Source organism: Heteronotia binoei, chromosome 21, assembly GCF_032191835.1.
Source record: "Heteronotia binoei isolate CCM8104 ecotype False Entrance Well chromosome 21, APGP_CSIRO_Hbin_v1, whole genome shotgun sequence".
In the NCBI taxonomy this organism is placed as follows: Eukaryota; Metazoa; Chordata; class Lepidosauria; order Squamata; family Gekkonidae; genus Heteronotia; species Heteronotia binoei.
In genome coordinates, this window is record NC_083243.1 from 49,267,531 (window position 1) to 49,294,470 (window position 26,940).

At 43.1% G+C, this 26,940-nt stretch overlaps 1 protein-coding gene across 22 annotated transcripts in view; it reads right to left on the reverse strand.

Moving 5' to 3' along the window:
• Positions 1-26,940, reverse strand: part of NRXN3 (neurexin 3) — a 1,739,678-nt gene that overhangs the window by 1,263,258 nt on the left and 449,480 nt on the right. For all 22 annotated transcript variants that reach the window (XM_060262987.1, XM_060262986.1, XM_060262972.1 and 19 more), the window contains 2 exons: positions 14,245-14,683; positions 11,902-12,285 (listed from right to left, as the gene is read on the reverse strand). In XM_060262987.1, the coding sequence (XP_060118970.1) occupies positions 11,902-12,285; positions 14,245-14,683 (823 nt within the window). The remainder of the gene's footprint in view (positions 1-11,901; positions 12,286-14,244; positions 14,684-26,940) is intronic.

Genomic DNA, 26,940 nt, shown 5'->3' on the forward strand with positions numbered 1-26,940 from the left:
ACAGCTGCAAGCAACCTACCACCTTTTAAAGAAGTGTACTTCTTGCCCTCCTGACTCTTCCTTCCCATACTGTCTATGGGCTCCGTATTCACCATTTTCCCTGCCTTCTTTGATCGTGATACTAGTCAAACATTACTGAATTCTTTCCAGATATGAAATGTAGAAATCAAATCTATTATGCAAATTCATATACTTAATCAGACAAATTCTAAATATAGATTGTGACTTTTTGGGCAGGGGTCATTTTGTAGAAAAAGAAGTGCTGGAGCTCATTAGCACAACTCACTTGCATAACTCATTTGCATATGCCACACACCCTTGACATTAATGGAAGGTTTACTAAATTATATCAGCTCAGCATTTACCTTAAAATGCTTCTTGAATTATAATTGTCATAATAAAACCTTACTCCCATTATACTTTTTAAACTACTTTCTCCTATGTGGTCACAGTGGCATGATGAACATTTCCATCTGTCTGCTTTATGTTTTGGTTATTTTCCCATTTTTTTGTGGGGAAAATATTAGAAAGTTTGTCAAATCTTAGAGTTCAGCAAAATTCTACTGCCCAAAATCAGGTGTGGTAGTGCAGAATATACATAGCTATATTCCTGGTTCCAGAGTGGTCTGTATGTTATGTATGCAAAAAATCTGAATACTTTATCTCTGTGAATCCCATGTAAATACCCCCCACCCCCTGAAAAAAAAAAGTGACCACAAATTTTAGGCAGTTTTTAACTCTTATAAAAATAAACCCAAAAGGAGCCATTTCAGTTCACATTTGTTTAGCAAAATGCACTTAGCAAAAATTTACTGTATTTCACCATTTTACTGCCTGCTTAACATACATGAAAAAAAATCTATTGGCTTGTGTGAAAAGAAAGGTCATCAGGATAAGCTATCAATCCCTACCACTTCATTGTTTCTACTGTCATTCTTCTTGCCTCTGTCATGTGGGGTTTTTAATTTTCACAATGACCCTATATTTAGGATGAAGCTGAAGAGAAAATTCCAAGGAAGAGAGTCACAGGGTGGTATGGTGGTTAGAGGTTAGACAAGGATCTGGGGGCCCAGGACCCAAATACCCACCCTGCCACAGAAGTTCATGGGAATGACCTAGGCTCAATCACACACTCTCAGCCTAACTTCCCTCACAACGCTGTTATTGTGAGGATACCATGGAGGAGGAAAGAACACCCTTGTAAGCCACTTTTTAGTCCCCACTGGAAAGAAAACCAAGGCATAAATATCTAAATAAATAAATACAATCCTGGATACCAACCAAAACAAGTTATACTTTCTTCAGCAACTGACATTTCTGACACGGACATATCAGTTAATATAACTGCACACCTTCCATGCTTCAGATTGCTCAGTGCCTTGGATTTGTTTTCAGGAAAGCTGGCAGCCTCTGAGAAGGTGGTTTTGCATAAGAGCAAAGAAGCACATCATTCTCCAGTAGCCAGATCTTTCTCTCCATCTGCAGAGTTCTCTCATTAGCTCAGTGATTGTGTTCACCTAATGCTGCAGCTGCTGTCAGACTCTTAGCAAGAGACATAGAAGATGCTAATTACTCCCTCAAACTCAGTAGAACTTTTAATGCCTCTCTGAACCCATCTGTCTGTACGCCAACCCTCTCCGCTCACCTCCAGTTACCCTGTGCAGCATCTCAGCCATCCTCATTTTGCCTTAACAAAACTGACATCACTTTGTGTGGTGGATAAAGACTAACTGTGTTTTTTTCCCCATTTAGGTCCCTTTTATGTTAGAGAAAAAAGTGGCATTAAAATAAAACAGGTGTGTATTCTCTCACCCACAAATCTATCCCTGTCCCTCCAAAAACAAGAATTCTCCATCCTGCTTGATAATCCATAATTTGTTTCCTACTGCTTAGCCCCTCTTGAATATCAGTGTATCAACAAAAATTTTCAGGATAAATTTTGGGACTAGTTCTCACTGAGGTTGCAAGCTTAAATCTGGGGCATGACGTAAATAGGGCTCCCATGATTGAATGATCCTTCAAAGAAACATATGTCTGCACATTCATAAAAGGAGATGTCAGAGAGAGGACTAAGAAACCTGATATAGAGTGCCAGAGGGACTGTGGCTCAGTGGCACAGCATCTGCTTTGCCTGCAGAAAGTCTCAGGTTCAATCCCTGGCATCTCCAATTAAAATGATGGAGTAGCAGGTGATGTGAGAGACCTCTGCATAAGACCCTGGAGAGCTAGTGCCATGCAGTATAAACAATACTGACTCTTGTAGACCAAAGGTCTAACTCAGTACAAATACAGCATGTAACATGCTAGTTTCCTATGTGAAGAGCATGCGTATGAGCAGTTCAACATGCCAGCTCCTACCCTTAGCCTATGTGGTATGACCAAGATAAAATAAGGTTACTGCCCTAAGGAGAATCAGCCAAAGACTTGCATGTTCTGCTTTTAAAAATGTCATAAAGGCTCCACAAATGACATACTATTTCCTTTCATGGCACAGCTAGGACTCTTTCATAGAGACAGCAAAGCATTATGCTGAAAAAGAGAAGGTTTTTGTTCCTTGAGAATATTCAGAAGAGGTTTCATATTCTCAGTCTTACAATGATACCATCCCACCATAAGCTCCACTCCCCCCCCCCAAAAAAAAATAAGCAGCAGCTGTGCTTCTTTTCAGCAAAAAAGAAAAAGTCTAGTAAGTGGATGAACTATTTTTCCCACATGGTTCCTCAGTTTGCATAATTTATTCTGTACTTAGATGTTTGAGGTTTTGCACAGTTTGGAACTTTTGCACAGTGGCACATAAAGCCAAAGTGTAAAAACAGTAGACTATGAACAGAGATGTTTCTGAAATACTCCTCATGCTTATTTCTCCCTGGATATGGGACTTTTGGATTATGTGATCTTGGAACTGATATACTGGGAATTATCCATTGTTCCACCTTTTCTTTCCAAATTTTGTATGGAGCAGATTGCACACAGTATGCCTCAGTCATCAGTTCATTTGTGCTCCCTTCTGCATTCCTGAGTCACATTAATATATTGATAAAACACTTTTTAAAAGCATTCTGGCTGTACATACAATTGTAAAAAGGCTGTTTTTGTGTGGTGCTGGACTACTTGTGCATCAGTAAAACCTTGCAAAAAGGAACCCTGAAACATACAGTGTGTACCATTACATGGAGAGTCAAGGGAGATGAAGAACCTAAAAATGCCAGCCAATGGCACATGCTGTCTTTCTGAAATCAGAGTTTTTTTAAAAAAAATAAATTTTCTTAGCTAAACTGGAATTCAGAGATAAACAAACTGTGATCCTGGAGCTTCATTGGGGGACGGGGACAGAAAGAACACATGGAAAGGGTACACATTGCAGCTGTTGTACAGAAGAAGATTGTTTAGCAGCTTTTCACCCACCATAACACCACTGTCAAGATCAAGAACCACTCCCTTATCTGGAAGAGAATAAAGACAAACATTTGTATTGGGCTTGTATTTTTTGCTTAAAACAACTATGGAGGAAAAGCTCTTCCTTTCCCAGTGCCAAGGCTCCAATCCATGTTCTCCAGTTTGGTGTAGTAGCGTAGCATAGATTCTAAAATGGGAGGACCAGGTTTGATTCCCTACTCCATTACATGCAGTATAGTTGGCTCAGCCACAAGATCTCTCAAGAGCAGATCTGGGAAAGCTCTCTCAGCCCCACCTACTTCACAGGGTGTTTGTTGTGGGGAAGGGAAAGGAGATTGTAGGCTGCTTTGAGACTCTGAATGAAGGGTGGAGTATAAATCCTATCTCTTCTTCGGAACAATATATAATTCCCCCATGAGTGCTTAGCAATAGGCTAAAGCCAATAGGCTAGAGCCAGTTTGGTGTAGTGGTTAAGTGTGCGGACTCTTATCTGGGAGAACCGGGTTTGATTCCCCACTTCTCCACTTGCACCTGCTAGCATGGCCTTGGGTCAGCCATAGCTCTGGCAGAGGTTGTCCTTGAAAGGGCAGCTGTTGTGAGAGCCCTCTCCAGCCCCACCCACCTCACAGGGTGTCTGTTGTGGGGGAGGAAGTTAAAGGAGATTGTGAGCTGCTCTGAGACTCTTCAGAGTGGAGGGCGGGATATAAATCCAATATCATCTTCTTCTTCTAAACCACACTTCTGATATTTCAATCATAGAGTTGTAGCATCTTATGTATTTTGATCCTTGGGAGAAGTAGGATGCATCGATCAGTGAACAGAACTGGGGGAAATCCTCTCATTGTAACTATGAATTGGCTGTGGCTTCTCAGGACGGAAGTTGTGGCAGAAACCTACTTCAAATCAGCACTTCTGAATTCAAAGCATCACAACTGAAAGAAAAATCCAGTGTTTGGGACTCTTATGGAAATAGTTTGAAAATACAACAAGAAGTACCATGTCATAATATGAAACTAGTATAGCCACATTTATAATAATGTGTTCTCTTCTGGTAGCCCCATTTTGATAAGTATATCAAAGAGTGAGAAAATAACAGAAATGGACAACTAAAATGCTTAAGGGACTGGAACACTTTCACTAAAAGAGAAGGCAAGAATTATTTGTAGCATAGAGGGAAAAGGAAGCCATGATGACAGAGGTTTATATAATTATAAAACTTATAAAAAGAGCATTTTCCCCCTTTTCTCAGAATATTAGAACTTGGGGTCATCCAGTTAAGTTGGTTTCAGATAAGTTCAGGACAGACTAAAAAAATACTACTTCATACAACAGATAACTACCTTATGGAATTCATTGTCTTAAGTTTAGATGATGATCATGAAATTACATTTTTTTTAAAAAAGGAACTAGGCAAATCCACAGAGGACAGATTCATGACTACTATCCATGGCTAATTCATTATCATCCTAACAGAGACAGTACACTTGTAATATCAGATTGGACACATGCAATGGAGGACAGCCATCACCCCGTTGCCCCTTTTGTGTGCTTCCAAAAGCATTTGGCAGACCACTCTTGGAAACAGATGAGCTACATGGACCTTGCTGGTCGAATAGAGAAAGGTAATTCTGTAGCTTTTGCTTAATGAACCATCTTTTTGTTACTGAATGCATGTGAGGTTGCTACTGTGCATGCTCCAATGTGATCACCTTGTTTTCTTATATAATACTATGGGACCACCATGCCAACTGTGCTTCAAGCAACTTCAACAATGTTCAAAGTGGTATGCTTAATGGTTAATCCCTTAGGCCACATTCCCATGACCACTTATGGATGCATGAACATCTTGACTTCAATGCAACAAGAATAAACACCTGGGAGCAGAACTGTTACCTACAGTGCAATTCTAAGGACACTTTCCTGGGAGTAAACCTCATTGAATAGACTGTAGTAGAATTCAGTATAGACCTGGTTAGAATTGGTCTCCTAAATATTTAGCCTTAACTAATACTGGAGGTTTCATACGACTAAGAAGCATGGTACAGAGTAATACTTCTTCTAGGTAATTTATTAATCTATTTGTTCTGATTGGGATTTTCTGAATTCTTTACTCTATCCAGGGCTGGCTCTGCCACTAGGCAAATTAGGTATTTGCCTAGGATGCCACCATTTGCCTAGGATGGCAGCCTTGGGGTGGTGTCAAATTGGATGCCCTCCCCCCAGGTTTTTTTTTGAGCTGGAACGCAAGTGCTCCAGCTCAAAAAGAGCCTTGCAATCATGGGCTCCTTCGTTCGCTGGCCTCTAGGCTCAGGGGTGGAGCTGCCCAATTCACCAGCTGGGCTCAAGGGGCAGAGCTGGACTGCTGCAACAGCTTCCCTGAAGTCTGGCTTGCTGGCCAGGTTTGGGGGGCAGCGCCACGGCACTGCTGCCTAAAGTGGCAGATCATCTCAGGCTGGTCCTGACTCCATTGATTTTATTGGAGGGTGAATATTACAGAATTAAACCTCAGAAAATCCTTGGGAACTCTATTATTTATTTATTTATTTCTCGCATTTATATCCCGCCCTCCCCGCTGAAGCAGGCTCAGGGCGGCTAGCAACAATCAAACCCAAACAATAGAGTGGTGGCGGCCACAAGCATAGCCATCTTCAAGAGGAGGTTAGATAAAAATATGGAGCAGAGGTCCATCAGTGGCTATTAGCCACAGTGTGTGTGTGTGTGTGTGTGTGTGTGTGTGTGTATTTGGCCGCTGTGTGACACAGAATGTTGGACTGGATGGGCCATTGGCCTGATCTAACATGGCTTCTCTTATGTTCTTATGAGCAGTAAGCAAACAATTAAAATTAACAATCATTACCAATTAACAATTTAAAACAATTTAAAACAGTTTAAAATAATCTAAAATAATTTTTGGTGCTAGTGTTGGTACCATTACATTCAGCGATGTTGGGCATCTACTTATACTGTGGTTTAACTAAAGGCAAGTCGAAATAGAGCTGTTTTACAGGCCTTGCAGAACTGGGCAAGGTCCCGCAAGGCCCTTACATCTTCTAGGAGTTGGTTCCACCAGTGGGGGGCAGCAATTGAGAAGGCTCTTTCTCTGGTAGCCTTCAGTCTCACCTCCCTCGGCCCAGGGATTGACAGTAAATTCTGCGACCCAGATCTAAGTACCCTCTGGGGAACATGTGGGGAGAGACGGTCCCTAAGGTGGACAGGTCCTCGGCCATATTCTCTAGTTCTATGAGGAAAAGAGGATTCTCTTACAAAATTCTCAGTACCTTCACTTAGCTATAATTCCAAAAATCCTTGGAAGTGAAATATTAATTGATGATACAAAATTAATACAATATTGCAGGAAAGCTGGGAGTCTGAGCACTTGATTGGGAACGTTCCATATTATGTGGGTGTCAACCTGTCCATCTGAATCACACTTACTACAGTGTTAGCTTTACATAAACATAGCAAAACAATCTCTTAGAAGCTGTTTCCTCTGAATTGGGCTAGATCAGAGGTGGCCAGCGGTAGCTCTCCAGATGTTTTTTGCCTACAACACCCATCAGCCCCAGCCATTGGCCGTGCTGACTGGGGCTGATGGGGCTGATGGAAGTTGTAGGCAAAAAACATCTGGAGAGCTACCGTTGGCTACCCCTGGGCTAGATCATCAACTAAACAGAGAGTTTGGTTCCACTCAGTTTAAACTGGGAGCCCGGTGTATCAGACAGTGGTCCCCTGCACCACCTGGGCTGCTGGTCAGAGGAGTATCCATGTGGCATTTTCATATAAACATACATAAACATCCCTCCACAGCTGCCTTGCTTTGGTTGGAATAACTCATTGCTGAAGGGGAAAAACTGAGCAATCCTATGTGGCACCAGACTAACTGTCTTCAGCCTGTCTGACATTGGCCTCTAGTTGTAAGCCTGCCCATTTGCCTCTTAGCAAAGTTCACACACAACCTTGACTCTTGCAGACAAAAGTAATAGAAAGAAATGTTAACTTGGCAAACATCATGAAGGCATCCTCCATTTTGCCTTTCACTAATCTGCTACACTGGCCAATGACCTCAGTCAGAACGCACAAAGGCCTATCTAAAATGTTCAATTTCTTTAAAAAAAACACCTGAATATTATTGGTGTGAATTTTCTGAGCAAAATAGTCCATTTTCAAACTCCTCTGGTCAAAGCACAATAGAACCATTACTTAGTCGAACAGGCTGGGAAGGTCCAGTAGCTCTCACAGAGGCAAAAGAGGCAGTCTATAGCAGCACCATAGCAACAGGAAGGTTAAAATGGTCAGTTCTGTCTCTCACATCAGTTATTCTTTTTTCCTTCCTGCCACATTGTCTTAAAAACAGCAGCCTTCATTTCAACAGCTCTCTCTCTCTCTCTCTCTCTCTCTCTCATTTGCATGAGAGAGTGAAGAGAGCAAACTAGGATCCTGTCTATGGTTCAGAAAGACCCCTCTCTTAATATTGCCAATAAATTTGCCACAGAAAAAAAGGAAATTAGAAAATTCCATTTTCTTCATTAGAAGGGCCTTGTGCCACTTGTTTGGTTTGATTGTGTGTGTGTGTTTTAAACTCTAAGTTCATTCTGAGCACCGCACCAGGCACAATATGGGGATGACAATTAATGGGACCGTCTGGAATCTGAACAGTGTATAGATCAAATGTCTTGCATTTACTAAGCTTCTTCTCATTTGGTCAAGAATAGATGTGTCTTGGCTGCCTGCACCTGCAATAATTGTGCCTCGTATATCTCCAATCAGACATCTTTAAGTGAACAGTCAGAACAGACAATGAGGAAATGGTGGTGTGACATCCACTGTACCCAGCAAAGCTCTGCCTCTTTTAGATTTGCCCTTGGCACAAGTCTTCCTTGATTAAGTAGGACTACGCCCTCAAACAGAGATATGGGTTATTAGATGAACTATACTCAGAAAGGTACAAAGTATACTTTGTCTTCCATCATAGAGTCACCATTAAAACAATTCCTACATGCTTTTACAAACACTACCATAGAAGTGTTTGAGACTATTGTAGATAAATACATTCCCTGCTTCAAAAGATCTGCAGGTTATGAAAGATTAACACAGAGGACCTATTCCATCTATACAGCAATCCACAACTAGAACCTATTATGCTCAGTCTAAAGTTTACTTTCAGGTTTAGTGTGAGAAACATGGATTTTCTTCCACCAGAAAATAACTTCCTCACAATGGCCCATATCAGATCATACCTTCATCACTCTTCTCCCTATGTATGGTACAGTATCAAGAACATGTCTTCCAGTTAGGTCCGCCAAGCCTACTGTGGAGGTTAGATACCTCGCCCCAAGCTTCTGTTACACACTACTGCTGCAAACTGACAGTGTCACCAGTGTTGCCCCAGAAGTGATGGAAGGTAGGTCTAGGAATCACTGGAAACTCTTCTCATGCTACTGCCACTCCCATCCCCAACCATGACCTGTCCCCAATCCTCCTGACAGCTGCAAATCCACTTCCCATGCTGCCTACCAAGCACACCTGTCCAAGCTTTAATACCTCCATTCATGTATAGGTCTAAGGTCAGACTGAGATGTCTATAAGGAAGAAGTGACAAGCATAAGTTGATTCCTGGACTGTAAATAGTATACTGTGGGATGGATCCTACCACTGGGATGGGATGGATCCTACCACTGTACTACCACTCCATTGGGAAAAGTTTGAGGCCTTCCTAAGGATTTTTTAAAATTAAATTAAAAGAGTGGAGGGATGACCCAGGAAATTACATGCCAGTCTGTCTGACCTCTGTTCCAGGGAAGATACTGGAGCAGATTTTAAAGGGATCCATCTGCAAGCATCTAAAAGAGAACTTGGTGATCTAGAGAAGTCAGCACAGATTTGTCCCCAACAGGTCCTGCCAGACCAACCTCATTTCCTTCCTTGATCAAGTAACAAAGTGACTGGATTGAGGGAATTATGTTGATGTTGTTGGATTTCAGTAAAACTTCTGACAAGGTTCCCCATGATGTCCTGATGGGTAAACTAGAAGACTGTGGACTGGATTCTAGAACAGTTAGGTGATAGGGAACTGGTTGGAGAACCACACTCAATAAGTAGTTGTCAATAGTGTTTCATCTGAATGGGGGAATGTGTCCACTAGGATGCCACAGCGCTTGCTTCTGGGCCCAGTACTTTTTAGTATTTTTATAAACGATCTGGATGAGGACGTAGAGGGGGTTCTCATTAAATTTGCAAATGACAGAAAATTGGGAGGAGCAGTGAACACACCAGAAGATAGAGATAGAATTCGATGAGATCTGAGCATGCTAGAAAAGTGGGCAGATGTTAACAAGGATAAGTGCTGAGTTCTACAGCTGGGTAACAAAAAATGAACACCACATACTGGATGGGGGATACACTTCTGGGTAGCAACAGTGTGTGCGAGAACAAGATCTTGGGATTCAGGTGGACCGTAAGTTAAATACAAGCAGCCCACATGATGCAGTGACAAAAAAAATGGCTAATGCAATTCTGGGGTATATCAACAGATGTATAACATCCAAATTGCAAGATGTCCTAATCCCACTCTGCACAGCATTGGTCAAGATGCACCTGGAGTATTATGTGTAGTTCTAGAGGCCTCACTTCAAGAAGGATGTGGACAGAATGGAGCAGGTGCGGAGGAGAGTGACAAGAATGATCAGAAGCCTGGAGACCACCATGAGGAAAGGTTGAGGGACTTGGGGATGTTCAGTCTGGAGGTGAGGAGGTTGAGGGGGTACATGATTGCTTTCCCTAAGTATTTGAAGGGCTGTCACTTAGAGGAGGGCAGGGAGCTGTTCCTGTTGGCAGCAGAGGAGAGGATACACAATCGTGGGTTTAAATTAAGGGTGGGAGGGTAGCGATTGGATATTAGAAAAAACGTTTTTTACAGTAAGAGTTGTTCAACAGTGGAATCAGCTACCTAGAAAGTTGTGAGCTCCCCCCTTTCCCACTGACAGTCTTTAAACAGTGGCTAGATTAGTTTCCCAATTTAAATTGGTCTTCCATTGGAATGTCCTTACTTATTTAAACATAATATTGTATAGATGTCTTAAAGCAAGACAGGTATATTCAGTACATACTGCAAAAAGTCATGTTCAAAAAGCCATCGACACTCCCAAAACTGCACCCCCAGGTTTCCTCATTGTCTACAGATTCTGAATTGCCCATTCCTCAGTTGAACTAAGCAAAGTCTCTAGCCAGAAATTCTGCATGTGTAGCCATGAACTTTCCAGCAACCATGCTTGGCAGCTGAACTTACCATGTTCAGCTCTACCGGTCAGACATAACCTGATCAACCAGTCTGTTTGGTTCAGCACTGATGACCTGAATGCCTGCTAAACAGGTCTGTATTGAATTTTTGCAAAGCTACACATGCATGAAAATTCTGCCTATCCAAACAGATTGGTAGTCATTTAACGTCACTAAGCACTACTTAGATGAGCACCAAATGGTAGGGTTAAAAGAATTACAGGATCTATTTGTGACTGATTTGTGATTTCTTTGACTATCTATATAAACAGCTGCCTACTGAGTGGAGCAGTGGTGCACCAAGGATGGGGCTCTGTGATAATGCACATGCAGAAAAAGCCAACTGTAGAGTACTGTACTGTTAGGAAGGAATAGCTGAAACAAACTACTGAACAACTTACTTGAAAAATTGGCTTCTTATTCTCTACTGGTGAACAAGGTGGGGACTGATATGGTGAGCATTTATGTTTGTGTATGGGCAAATTCTCATAATACTTCCCCCTAAAGAACTATAGAACTCATAATGGGAATCCCAGCTCCTTGTATATATTTTGGGTGTAATTCTGGGAAGTTGCGTGCATAGTCAGGATGCTCCATCATATATAAACCTCCTGGGATAAGAAGAAGAAGATATTGGATTTATATCCCGCCCTCCACTCTGAAGAGTCTCAGAGCAGCTCACAGTCTCCTTTACCTTCCTCCCCCACAACAGACACCCTGTGAGGTGGGTGGGGCTGGAGAAGGCTCTCACAACAGCTGCCCTTTCAAGGACAACCTCTGCCAGAGCTATGGCTGACCCAAGGCCATGCTAGCAGGTGCAAGTGGAGGAGTGGGGAATCAAATCCGGTTCTCCCAGATAAGAGTCCGCACACTTAACCACTACACCAAACTGGCTTTCCAAGATAAGTTACCAAGAGCTACTGTTCTCAGGTGCAAGATTGTCAGGTAAGGTGCATTTGAGCTAAGCTAATGCCCAGGCTGGTCTGATCTTGTCAGATCTTGGACACTAAGCAGGGTTGGCCCTGATCAGTGTTTGGCTGGGAGACCACAAAAAAATATCAGGGCTGCTACACAGAAGCAGGCAATGGCAAGCCACCTCTGAAGTCTCTTGACTTGAAAACCACATAAGGGAGTGCCATAAGTCAGATGACTGGATGGCAAAAAACTCCCCCAAAACACAGGCCATATGGTTAGCTCAGTTCACAAGATCTCTAAAGAAACTGGACTTACCCCGCTCACATGTTCTCCCCCAGTAGCCGGTACCAGTACAGTCACAGATGAAGCGGTTCCAGCCATCCTTACAGACGGCATTGTTCTTACAGGGGTAGCTGTCACAGTGCTTGGTGTTCAGCCGTGAGCAGGAAGATTTGACCCCAGCAGCATTCTGCTGCTCTGCCAGCTGTCGGATGTTCTTGCTCCTCCCATCAATGAAGAGGTCTCGGATGCAGCCCACGTAGCCATAATTCAGCATGGCTGTCCAGAGTTCAGTAGGAAGCACGAGGCCTGCCCGATTTTCAGGCAGACCTCCCAGGTACATGTCCCCTTCTAGATCTAAGATTTCACTTTCTCCGCTAGCAGTGAATGGTGTCCGTCTGCTGTTCACTGATATGGTACCTGAGGGAAGGAAGAAGAAATCATAATAACCGGTGGTCCCAAATGTAACACAAGTCATGTTTCTTTGTGGTTTGAATCCTGGTAAAAGGTGAAGGCTTTGTTACAGAACAAGGAGTTCAGAGGAGATAAAACCATGACAGGGAGAGCTTGTCCTACAGGACTTTACTGCCCTCTACCAAACCTGTCAGACAGTGTATTCACAGAATCATAAGGCTGATAGAAGACATATAAAGGACATTCAACCTAGTCCTCTGTGATGATGCAGGGACTTCAAAAGGCTATTTTTACTTCAATCTGGCAGTTTGGTGCAGGAAGATTTGGGAAAAAAGATGAACAGTCTCTTCAATCAAGAAAGGTGTGGTGCAGAACAACCCTCTTGCTGGAGGGTTGTTGTTTTTTTTAATCCACTACATGAGCTCATGCTATGACTGCACCAGTCTGCATTTTAGGATTACTTAGAGACTAGTACATGTCTGAAAAATTACATAATTACTTGCTGCAACCACAATACATTGGTGCACGATTGCCCCAAAGATTTTAATTGTTCAAATACTGCAGCAATGATCTGAATTACAGTGTGTCACAAAGGACACTAAAGAAAGCTCAGGACCGTAGCTCAGTCAATGGCACAGCCCGTGTTTTACATTCATAACCCACCCCCACCCCAGGTTTAATCCTCTCAACAAAGGGCCTCAAGTAGCGGGATGGGGAATGACCTTGAAGACTCACAGTAGAGAGCATGACAACCACTCAAGCAAGGCAGCAATCAAGTTTGACCCAGGGGGCTTGGCCAATATTGACTGATTGATTATTGATTGATTTATAACAATTATATCCTGCCTTTCTGCCTGTGCAGGGCTACTAACGCAGCTAACAATTTAAACTGCATAAAAATGCATCACAGAATCAATTAAAAGCCAGAGCTTAAAAAAAAATCTATAAAACAAAAACACGCCAAATTAAAACATAAGGCACAAAAGTGGATCATTGAGGCAGCACCAAACAAAACAAAGTCTTCACCTCCGGCGGAAAAGAGTGACACCCTTTCCTCTTCTTTACTTCTTCACCCAAAGGGTGATTAACATGTGGAATTCACTGCCACAGGAGGTGGTGGCGGCCACAAGCATAGCCACCTTCAAGAGGGGTTTAGATAAAAATATGGAGCAGAGGTCCATCAGTGGCTATTAGCCACAGTGTGTGTGTGTGTGTGTGTGTGTGTGTGTGTGTGTGTGTATATATATATATATATATATATATATATATATATATATATATATATATATATATATATATATATATATATATATATACACATGACAATTATATATACAATTATATATACATTTTTGCCACTGTGTGACACAGAGTGTTGGACTGGATGGGCCATTGGCCTGATCTAACATGGCTTCTCTTATGTTCTTATGTTCTCTACATCTTGCCTAAAGATCCCTGACATTAATAATGTACAATATTATATTTTATGCTCCCTGTAGTAAGGAGTCTAATTGCAAATAAGTCACAAATGTATTCTGTCAGAACTTTTTGCCAAGTCCAGGAATGGATGAGTACCATGAACACTCACAGAATCTCCAGAGAAACCAAAAGAGTTTCACTAATGCTAATGAAATCTCTCACATTTGTATGTATGTGTATGATGTGACAGAGGGTATTCATGGATACCTAGCCATTGATTTCTTGCTTGTTGGGCTAGCTCTCTTTTTAAGTCCAGTTGTTCTTACATCAGCAACTGGCAAGAGGACTAAAAGTGCATTTAAAACCACCAGCTTATGTTATATCCATTTTCTGAATTAAACAAAATCCCATTCCATCCTAGATGACATGGGGTGGGGTGTTTACTATACAATAGTTTATCCTCCTCTTCAGATATTGTTAAAGCTTCTGTGTTATACAATAGAGGAAAATAAGGCTCAACTTTTGCCAGATATCTTGACTCCTTACCTGATCTGCCGTCTCTCTGGATATCAACATGGTACCATTCTCCATCGTTTGCTTTTCTCTGAGTGGCTTTCACTTTGACAGTTCCAGAGCCCATGTCAAGGAGAAGATAGAGGTTCCCATCTAAGAGTTCCACTGCAAAGAAATCCACTTTGGTATTCTTCTGACTCCTGGAATCCTTTCTTTCCTGGGGTTTACCATGAGTGAAGAGTATGAGCCCATTAGGCTCTGTGGTGAGGAAGTCAAAGGAGATGGAACCCATTCGCTTAGTGTTCCATTTAGGCAGGCTAATGTAGGCCTCAGGTGTCTCAAAGTTGATGGGGTCCAGCGTGGCAACATTCTCACATGTGAACTTCACGTCTCCATAGATTTTCATCTTTGTGTCACCGATCCTTGCCAAGCGAGACAGCTCCAGACGGATGTCATTATTCTTATAAACAACCTGTCAAGGACAAGAGAAAACACTATAGATCAATCCAGGAAATAACGCAAACTTCAGAAAGAAGCATCTAAAGATATTCTAAGGACTGGAGTGAAGCCATATGAGACTCCTTGCTAGGACAGGACCTCTGAATAACACTTACTGGTATTCCACGGTAGCTAGATATCACACACAGAGCACAACAGCTGTGAAAATGTCCTGAGTGAACTTTTCTAAAGACTGTTAGTGTTAAACAGTGTGCCAGATACAATGCATGCCTGGAACTGTGATGTTAAATTTGCACAGACACTAAATATATTTTATTTACAAAATATTGTATGCAGCCTTTCTGCTCAAACAGGGCCACCATGCACATTTAACAAATAAAAAACAGAGCATTATCAAACAAATCATAAGTCCAACTGGAAGTGAAACTAAAATTTGGAATTGCCCTAGATTCCAGGCTCCTGCTGCTGCTCAATAGAGGCAAAAAGCAAACAAAATATATGTAATATCTTATTAAAAGTGCAAATTAATTCACCAATTCTACTGCAACGAAACTCAAGAAGAATCAATGGAGCAGCAGGATCAGAAAGATGGCAGGAACAGCATTATGTGATACTCTAGGAACTGCAGCAGTATCGTAAAAACCAGAGGAAGCTTGGGGGATTCCTAGAATGCTGTGCAACATCATGACATCACTTTTGGTTATAAATCCTGTACTGATGTCGTCATCTCACTACGCCAATGTCCCTGTCTTTCCAAACATGTGCGAAATCTCTTCCCTTATCAGTCTTGTCTATCCAGGCCCCAGTCTCTGGATGTAAAGATCCACAGATGAGGTCATGCTTTTCTCTACCTTTTTGCTACCTGCACCCCTTGCTTTGGTGTGACTTACTGGGTTCAGCCACACTATTCAACAGCCTACCTGGTTTGCACCAAGGGTGGACAGCCAACTAGCCAAGGGCTTGCAACCCTAACAGTAACACAGGCATGACAATTAAAACATAAGGCAGGAATCGTAGAGTTGGAAAGGTCCTCCGGAGTCATCTAGTCCAACCCCTTGCACAAAGCAGGAAATTTACAAATAACTCACCCACCCCACACACAGTGATCCCCGCTCCATGTCCAGAAGATGGCAAAAAAACCTCCAGGATTTCTGCCCAAACTGGCCTAAAGAAAAATTGCTGCCTGTCCCAAAGTGGCAATCAGCATTTCCCTGGGTATGTAAGAAAGTGCCATAACCAAACACTGATGCAACCCTTTCTGTCCTCCTCCTCATGATCTGCCTAAGCTCACAGAAGGAGAAATCCCTGATGGAATGCCAAACAAAACAAAAAACTCTTCATGGAGGAGGCCTTCTCTCAGGTTGCCACCTCACTTCAGTAGGCAGAGGCCTCAGAATGTGACTGCAGAGGTCAGATAGGATAATATAGGAGCAGGCAGTCCTTAAGTTATGCTGGTCCCAGATGGTATAGGGCCTTAAATATCAACACCAGCACCCTGAATTAGGCCAGGAAACAAAGTGTGAGCAAGGGCGGCCTTAGTGTGTGTGGCATCCTAGGCAGCAAGGCCCTGCCCCCGGTCGCCCTCTTCCATGGTGCCTGGTGGGCCCTGCCCCCCTGCAGGCCATAGGCCAAGCCAGAGAAGGGTGGGGAGGGTACCCATAACTAGGGCAGAAGTGAGGTGGCAGGCTCACATCCCTTTCCTCCCTGAGGGGGGAAACCCCCTCATGCCCTCAGGAGGAGAAAAAAAAGCAGGAAGGGAGTTCAGGGGGGTGGGGGCACGGCAGAGGTTGTGGGGTGAAGGGCACCCCTGAGGGAGGCAGGTGGCAGAAAAGGGCACACACCACTGGGGTGGTTGGAATGCGGAATCAGTGGCAGGGGGACGCACAGGGCATATCCCATGAGGGCTGGAGTATATGCTGAGGGGTCTACTTCCTTCCCTCCCTCCTCCTGGATACCGTAGATGGGCTGGAGGCCCCTGCACATGGGGCAGGGGCCGCGCACATGCACACACACACATGGCCTGCCTCCTCCTTGCACCTCTCTCTCTCATTTTTCTGCTCCCCCCCCACACACACACAGGCCTCAGATTCAGTGGGAGCTCACAGAAGCGCCGCTCCTGAACCTTTCTGAGAGTTCTACCTCCTCTTTCTGAGAGTTCCACCTCCTCTTTCTGAGAGTTCCACCTCCTTGTCCATTGAATAGTAGGTGCAGCTGCATAACAATCCCTGGATGAGCTCCACCACCTATTTTTCTACAAAATGACCACTGCTCACACATACACACATGCACACACACATGCACACACAGAGCACCCTGCTGCTGCCACCTCGCACTGCTCTCTCTCACTCCCCCCTCTATCACACATGCACACACACACACAACCCACGGCCCAACCACCTCATGCCACATTCTCACACACACACACACACGGCCCCGCCTCCTCCTCAAGCTGCTCTCTCTGTCTCCCTCTCAATTTGGCACGCCCCCCAGCCTGGCGCCCTAGGCAAATGCCAAATTTGGCAAGGGCACCATTGAGTAGGAGCTAGTGTGAATGAGTCAAGACAGGCCTCTCCAGTCAACATCCTGGCTGCAGGATTTTGTAGGAATTAAATTTCTGAGCATTAAAATGCAGTAAAAGTAGAGAACAACCAGACTGACAGGGGTGTGATTCCATCCTCCCCACCCCCGCACCGCTGGCTCAATGGGCCCCATTGTCAGATTCTACTCCTTCTTTTTCCACCTGCACTGCCACCTTTCTAGAGCTCACATGGTGGTGGAGAGGGAGGCTGTGCTGCCTTCCATTAGACCTCCACCCATCTGGCTGCATCACCTCCCCTCTATGGCTCAGAGAGAGGTGCAGTGTTGCCGGGTTCTCCCTGGCCACCAGCAGCAGATGGGAGGTAGTGTTGCCAGATCCAGGTTGAGAAACTCCTGGAGATTTGGGGATGGAGCATGAGGAGGACAGGGACGTGGGTTGGGTTCCCAGGTGCGACTCAGGAAATATCTGGGGACTTTGGGGGGTGGAGCCAGGTTGTGAGGAGCAGGATTGAACTCCAAAGGGACTTCTGGCCATCACATTTAAAGGGACTGTGCTCCTTTTAATTGCCTTCCCTTCATTGGAAATAATGGAGGATGGGGCACCCTACATAATTGGACCCCCGAGACCAATCTTTTTGAAAGTTGGGGGTTGTTTTTTGAGGAGAAGCACCAGATACAATGCTGAAAATTTGGTGCCTCTGCCTCAAAAATAGTCTCCCTAGAGCACCAGATACCCATGGGTCAATTCTCCATTATACCGTATGGGGACCGGTTCATAGGTTATAATGGAATGCCCAGCAGACATTCACCCCTCCCCCGCTTTCTCATAACCCTGAAGCATTGGGAGGGCCTCCAAACTAGGAGATCTCCTGCTCCTGACTGGGAATTGGCAAGCGTATTAGTGAAGTACAGTGCCACAGAGTCCAGCTGCAAGTACTCCTTTTATCTGTTTTTTTTTTGGGGGGGGGGGTCCTGTGAGGGCTGATCCTGTGTCAAGGGGCCTTGCCTTTTTTATATTTCTGTATGCTGAAATACCTTTTTGTCTTAAGAATGGGGGAGGGTGCCTGGTGCTTGCTTTGTTCTATTTTAACAGTCACAAGTATCCGTTTATGCCCTGTGGCCACCCGCAAAGGTGAGGCAGTTCTGACACAGACATGTATTGCTACTGTTTCTATCTATCAATAAAGCCAACTTTCTGACCACACTGGAAGCCTTCTTTAATTGAGGATAGTCCCAGAGCTGACAGTTACCCCTTTGGTTATGCAGCCCACAAGAAGTACAGTGCAAAAAAAAAAAAAGTCTGTGTAAAGCAGAACAAACTGGTTTCCACCAATGTCTTTCATTCCCTTAACATCAAGCAGTGAGAGCTGTCTCTGGAATGTGCCAATTCCACACTAGATCTTTAATGAGCAGACAATATGTTGATGGACCGAGGGTCTGATTCAGTGTAAAGCAGCTTCATAACCCTGGTTCAGCCCTATTCCCAAACTGACATTCTACACCTGAATCATGGAATCATAGAGATCAACTCTATGAGTTTATTATTCTATGATTCTAGTGTACAAAATCAGTTTGAAGACAGGGCTGGACCAGGATTAAAGAATTCAGATTTCTGTAAACCTGGGCCTTTTCTATCTTGTCTATCCATGGCCCCAGTCTCTGGATTTAAAAATCTACAGATGAGGTCATGTTGAGAATTAGATATATTCACAAACATGGACCCATGAGAAACTCACAGGAAAATTAAGATAAGAATAACTCTGTTGGATCAAACTAGTGGTCCATCTAGTTCAGCATCTTGTCTTGAAAGGGCAGCTGCTGTAAGAGCTCTCTCAGCCCCACCAACCTCACAGGGCGTCTGTTTGGGGGGCGAAGGTAAAGGAGATTGTGACCACTCTGAGACTCTGAGTACAGAGCGGGATATAAACCCAATATCATCATCATCATCATCATCATCATCATCATCATCATCATCATCATCTTCTCACAGTGGACAACCAGGTCTGCTGGAAGGCCAATGAATTCCCTCATGGTTTCTGCCTCTGGCTTCTGACATCCTCAGCTCCTTTTGCCTGCCCTGTCCTCTCATTGTCACCTCCTCCTACCGTCTCCCACAGCCTCCTCTTCCCCCTCTATCCCCAACACTGTTTCCCATGCCCCCCCCCACTTTGTCCTCCCACTGCCCCACCTCCCACAGCCCTCCATATAAAATGGTTCCTGTGAGTGTATATAAATGTATGTAAAGCGAAATCCCCAACACGCTTGAAGAAAAAAGAAGCAGCCTTTACCAATGCTGTTAATATTGTATTTAGAATCTGCAAGGGAAGGGCACAAAGCCGGTCCTTTACTGATAGTGGTCATCATCAGTATTTCAAATGTATCCAGAGTTGCCAGAAGGCCACAGCAATCTGTCCTGCAACAAAGGAGCAGCTTCATCCTTTGTGCACCATGAAGGGCAAGTCCAGAAAGTTCGCCATTCAAAAACCCTGAAACAAAGTCCTGCTCTCTAGCTTGATCAGCATTGTGAGGGACCATATTCTTCCTTCAACCCCACAGTGAAGTCAAGCAGGAGATGCTGCTGACTGACATCCTGAACATTCCGTGAACTTTAGTTCCTACTCTGTGGCACACTGATTTGCCATTTTAATTCAACAGTGCTTCCCACATAGATTTGCCTCTGTGCCACACATCCTCAAAGGTAAGCTTTCTGAACTGGGGCTATTAGGGCAGACAAATGGTCATTTCACACATCCTGCACTCATTGACACCATCAAATCCATACTGCTCACAGCTGTCTCCAGAATGTCACAGGCTGTTCTGTTCATAACAGACTCTGTCTTGCACAGGAGTGCTCCATGTAGATATCATACTTGCCAGCAGAAAGAGAAGCTGAACACTGGCTCATCTGGGCAGATGTTGCATCAGCAGTAGCACAAGTCAGTTGCCTGGAATACATTCAGTTGCCTGGAATACATTCAGTCATTCCCCATGTACCTAAGCAGCCAGACCATATACATCTATGAGAGACCTGGGTTGAGCCTGGAGGGTGGCTGCCCAAGTCCACATTCTTTTGAAATGAGCCCCACTGAGTTCAGTGTGACTTACTCTGAGTCAAGGTTCTTACACTGTGAGGTCTGTTGCAACTAAGTCACACAGGAAGAAAGTCCACTGAGTGTAATGGGACTTCCTCCCAACCTAAGAGTGTGTGAAGCTGCAGTCTAATCGCATGTACATTTACTTAGAAATCAGATGGATGGAGGCTCACTCTCCAGTACATGTGGATAGGATTGCAGCATTGCATCATGGCCTTATACTGCCCTTGCTCAGAGTCTCTCCCACTGAGTTCAAGGGAATGTTCCTCAGGTGACAGGATTGCAGACTTTCTTTATGTTTAAAACAATTTTATTAGTAACATATGGTAATATATTCAATTTCTTACATCATTAATAACTACTTTTTCCTCTATCCCATATATTACTTTTTACCTCACTTCAGAGCAGAGAGCAAAGTAGGACACACATTTTGGCAAACCAAGAATTTGTCTAAAGAATGAGGCTTGAATGCCCTCCACTTTCCTGGTAAAAGCTGAGATCCATATAGGGATACCATAGAGGATTTGGGCAAGCGTTTTGGCTTTGAATACTTTAATAGCTGCTGGAACTAATTGGTTGCCCCTTGCAAAGAAAAACTGTTTAATTTGAGCAGCTGAACACTTAGCCAAGTTGATGGTGTTGTTACGATGTGAAACCCAGCTTAACTTGTGGTTAAAAGTGATCCCCAAGTATTTAAAATTTTTTGTTTGCTCGATTGTTGAATTGCCAATAAACCATCTCTGTGGGCCCCAGCAATTTGAAAAGACAACTACTTTAGATTTGGTATAATTGATAGTAAGTGAATTACAATTACAGTAGTCATAAAAGGCGTTCAAATACCTTTGCAGGCCCTACCCCTCCCCCTGTTACTTGACCCCCACTGGTGTACCATACTTAAAACATTATTATTAAATGTACCCTTAATTAATAAGAACCAATAATTAATTAATAAGAACTTTCTTGAACAGATTATGCTGCATTCAAGAGAAAAGCCCATTGAACACAGTGTGACTCCCCCCCCCCTTTTTTTAAAAAAAATAGGAGAAGGTAGCATCCTAGAACAAGCCTACATGCAGAATTGCTTTGGAGAATGTCCACTGAAATCTTTGGAGGAATGGTGGCTCGATGGTAGAGCATCTGCTTGGTAAGCAGGAGGTCCCAGGCTCAATCCTCAGCATCTCCAACTAAAAAGGGTTCAGGCAAATAGGTGTAAAAAACCTCAGCTTGAGACCCTGGAAAGCCACTGCCAGTCTGAGTAGACAATACTGACTTTGATGGACCGAGGGTCTGAATCAGTATAAGGCAGCTTCATATGTTCATATGTTCAACTTACTTTCAAGTAAAAAGTTCAAAGGCTCTAAGTGTTAGAACAGGTCATATCGATTCTATTAAAAAGGTAAAGGTAGTCCCTTGTGCAAGCACCAGTCATTTCCGACTCTGGGGTGACATCGCATCACAACATTTTCATGGCAGACCTTTTATGGGGTGGTTTGTCGTTGCCTTCCCCAGTCATCTACACTTCCCCCACCCCCTGGTAAGCTGGGTACCCATTTTACTGACCTCGGAAGGATGGAAGGCTGAGGCAACCCTGAGCCGGCTACCTGAACCCAGCTTCCGCTGGGATCGAACTCAGGTCGTGAGCAGAGCTTTGGACTGCAATATTGCAGCTTACCACTCTGCACCACAGGGCTCTTCATCTATTCTACTAGAACAGTAAAAATAAAAAAGAGGCTGCTGAACAGTTGTCAAATAAGAAAACATTAAAAAAGTCTCCTTTCTTACTGACAACCAATAAGCAAAATAAATAAGAGAAAAATAAAGTATCAAGACTCTTGCCAATGGGCAGCCATAGCAGGCTGGGGCACTCGAAGTTCCACCTGCACTATACAGTTATGATCTTGACTTAATAAAAGGTGCGGTGGATGGATCTCCAATCAGGTGGCTTTAAGAGCCTCTTTGCAATCAACTGAAGATGCAGAGGGAGAAAGTGAGAAGGTGCCATACTTGGGAAGCAGCCAATATGCATTTTACTTCAAGCCAGGTCGAATACAGGAGGAAATGTTGCCTTCACTTTTACCTATTCCCTTGGGCAACGCCCATGTGTAGTTAGGCAACTTGCCACTAGATGTCCTCATTGTCTTGGAAAATGCACCTTGAAGGGCTTGCACAAACAGTCACAGAAATCTCTTCCTAATGAAGTAAATTTGAAGGACAAAATGTAATTGGGGTGTGTATGTTTCTCACTTGCCACTACAGTTCACACAAAAACCTTTCGTATCTTTAAGACCTACACTTTTATCTTCTGTGACCCACTGTTTGCAAAAAGAGCCTAAGAAACTGACACATATACCTTTTCAAGGAGGGGAAATATTTGAAGTATCAAGCACTGCTTGAAGATTTTGCTGTATCAGTTTGTTGGGAGATATAATTTTCATAATGGCTGATCATCTATTGTTCTGTGGTGCCTGTCTTCATGATAATGCCCAAGGCTGCTCGGGCTCTTCACAGCATCTTGATGCTAACTGAAACTGATGGCCAATTAGAGCAGAAGATCAATGATCAGTCCCTCCGTTATCTAAATGTCCTACTTGTCCAAATGCACCCTCTACACCAACTATGTTTGTTCCGAACACTGCAGTCCCATCTAAATAGCATTCTCATCTAGCCACGTGTCTGAATAACTGAATGTTCTGAATATTCCCCCACCTCTGACTATTCAAACAAATTATCTTTTACAAAGATTAACTGCAATTATCAAATTACATTGTGTGTGTGGGGGGGGGGGGGAAGAACTGCCTTTATTTAATTCTGAAATAACAAATGTAAAGGAGGAACACCTCTTTTTCTTAACATTAATGCTGCTCAGTCAGAAAGTGGCCAGCTTCGGACAGCATATTATAAGGTTCTGTTTATCAATCCCAAGTACTTTTTTATATAGTAATCTGCTTGAGATACCATAAACTATCTCTCCTCTGCAAGGGTTATCACTAAAGCTGCTGCAATATCCAAACATTAGAATATATTAATCAAAAACGTAGACTGTAATGAAGTATTCAGCATCATGGGTCTCATTGATATGATGGCATACCACTACACTCAGCAAGGGTAGAAAAGAGCAAAAGACCAGTGCCACCTTAAAGACTAACAAAATTTGTGGGTACCTTATGAGCTTTAGTGAGTCATTGCTCATTTTTTCAGATATCACAAAAGCTCATGTGGTACCCACAAATTTTGTGAGTCTCCAAAGGTGCTACTAGACTCTTCCCTTATTTCTACTGCTGCAGACAAACATGGCTACCCACCTTGATTTACGCAGCAAAGGCGGAAACCTTCCTCCATGCTGTGGACATGTCTTCCAATGCAAATGGCTCTCTGAAGAGCTGTTTTAGGACGGCCCCTTGGACTGAAAGAAGGCTTCCAACTTCCCCAAGGAGAGTGGTAAAAGCCTTTGTAAATGTTCAAACAACTTCACGTGTGGTTGGTTGCAAACTAAAATTTAATTTATGTGAACATTTGCATGTGAACACTGGCAGCTGTAGGGGCATCTTGTGAAATGGCCGAATGTAAGTATATATTACCCTACTTGCTACAGATATGCCAGTAAACTTGATACTGATGTTTAGATAATTGGTGACATTGACTGATGATAAATCTTTGCATTTTTGACATTCACAGAAGGAGTAGGGGACTATCAACTTTTACACAGGACTATTAAAGCATTTCATTAAAGCAATATTAAACCATGTTGAACATTAATAGCACTACCTTAAGTGGGAGTACACCTTCAAAGTCCATTGAAGTCAACAGGCTTAGCAGGGAGTTACTTGGGTTAAATGGCACTTTAAATCTAATGTAAGCAATAATAAGCAATTTCAAAAATTTGTACATGCTATAAACCATGAAATATGGTTTGTGTTTACAAATAGCTCCTGAACACAATACTATAACTAAGCATGCTTTGGAGCAGCATCACACTGAGCAGGTGCAATATATTCAAATTAAACTAATGAAATGATCATTCCTGAGAACAACTGGAAATCTGAGACCTGAAGGACTTTTTATTTTGGGTTTTTGATGGATACTGTGATCAGATTATTAAATTTATTAATCACTTTATGCATGGACCTTCTCTCCTCTACTGAAGGATAATTCTTCTGTTTGTTTCCAAATAGCTTTTTCGTTCAACCTCACTGAATTATCCTCCCTGCTACAGCCCCTGTCCCACATGGATTTTGTCCCATGATCTCCAGCACAGTATTGCACGATCAAAGGAGACCCGGCCACCTTTTATCACCAACATTTGTTGTATTGTGTATCTACCTATATCTGTATTCAGGCATTTGAGGCCAGGAGAGATTGGCCTTTCATTCTAGCAGCGTCATCAGCGGGATACTTTCACCCCTGTCCTTTTCAGCTCCAGAGTCCTGTACCTCAGCTATTCAGTTTCAGTTACTGAGATATAAACTAATGCTTGGGGATGGGGAATAAAGCCTTTGTACAAACACACCTTGCTATTTTACAAAATCAGAGCCTACAATTAAGCACAGGCAATCATTGTATCTAGCCCTCATTTGATGCTACAGGCAAGGCTTCTTATTATAGCATGTACATTCCTAAAGCTTATATAATAATGGTCTGGACCATACAGCTGAATTGTTTAACCCAGCAATCTCTTGAACTACAGAGCACCATGTTTCCCTGGCTAAGAAAAGCTATTAATAGACAGTACCTATTAAGGACTACCATTGTCCTTCCAAAATGCAAGTAAAGCAGGAGCGGGGTCAGTAATTTCATTGCATAAAAGTAGTGGGACTTCTATACATTCCTTACTTGTACAGCCTTCCTTACAACAGGTTAGAAGAGCATTGTTTCCATGCAGAGCTTTGCAGAAGAGTGGCCAGAATATTGTACTAAGAGTGGAGAGACTGGGCTTAAACCCTATCAGATGGCCAATTTTGTATAAAAAGTTCATCCTTAGAAATAGGATTCAGACCACAATGTTTCCCGTTGGCCAATTCCAAAAGAATAATCTTTCCAAAATGGTAACTATAAAGAGGACAGTGATGCCTTGAGGACTAGCAAACATATTTGGATCTGGCCTTTCCTTGGGAAGGTCTTCATAGCACAATACACTAGTCTGTTGGGGCCAGCACATTTGTCCAGTGCAAAGCACCTTCTGCTGACCCAACACATTGCATTGTGTCAACACAATAATGTCTTGCATAAGCAGAATGTGCCTTGTGCTAAGAGGACTCTGTGGGCACTGGTAGAATGAACAAATGGAGGGATCCAACCCACTGTCTTTAAGGGGACAAAGGTTTCTGTTCATTCTCATGGGATTCCCACTTGGCACAACAATATTGGAATGTATCACATTTTGTTTTAGTTTTACACACAACACTAAAGCCTACTAAATAAATAAATAAAACTTTCCCCAACCATAGATCTGGAGGCTCTTTGAAAAGATAAATAGGCATGTATTCTGTACTATTCCAAGTGGGAAAACATCATGATCGGGCAATGAGTGCTCCTCCTTCTCATCTAGGAGAAAATATATAAATAAGACAGATCTCCAGTAGAGTTGCCTTGATACTGGCAAAGTCTTGGGTGCAGGCTGATGAAGGCTGGAGCAAGCTCTCAAAATATATCTAGATTTTGAAAGGGGTTCCAATATCCTCCCAGAGAATCCCTTTAGTGAAGCAATCCCTAATCCTTGTATAAGGAGAACATCCTACAGAGTTCAGTTCTCCAGTTTTATATATGGGCAGTAGGAGAGTGAATAAGTGCGGAAAATGGAAGCTACCCAAATAATCCTGTGCTGTTTCTTTGCAGTCATTCATGGACATGCAACTCAGATTCAAGAATAATAACCTGCCCGCAAAATAAAGATTCAGGTGAATGCATAACCCAAGAGTTACTGATTTGGTGCCTCCTAGACTAGGCAAAATCCTTTCATTTACTTGATAATTCGACATCTCTCCTGTTGCATATTCCAACAGCCTGTAGTTGAAAAGAGAGTTATATTTTATTAGCTGCTGATGCAGATAAGGGAGATCATCTCTCCACCCACCCAATTCTTTTCTCCTCCCCCCCCCCATGTGTATTCAAACTTCTGAGCCCCTGAGTTCATCATTCCTGGGATAAAAAAAATGAAACAGTGACACTAAGCTGGAAGTAAGAGCAGAGCTCTCCCTCTAGCTGCTATAGCCTCCTCAGACTATTAATAACACTAGGGTTTACACTAACATGAAGAATTAGCTGTATTGAGTATACCTAGAGCTGGGCAATGAACTCTCAGCTGGGTTCCTTTTTCATTGGATTTCACTTAACTGAAGCAAGTGATGGGGGCCAAGGTAATCCCAAAGAAGATGTTTTATTTAAACACAGACAGTTCTTAACCAAGAAACACAGCTAAATGCATAGAGCGGAGTGAATTCTTTTTTGCCTCTGCCTTCACAGCATAAAATATTAAAGGAATATCCATTGCTTTTAAAATCAGAGATGTAGACAATCCATGTGAAATAAAGGTGACCAGCAGGAGAACCTGCAAAGGGTTTTCATTTTGGAGGGGGGGGGAAATCTCATCCCCCTGCTGGTCCTTCTCTCTGTGTTATCTCCACTGACCTCCCCCTCAGGCCCC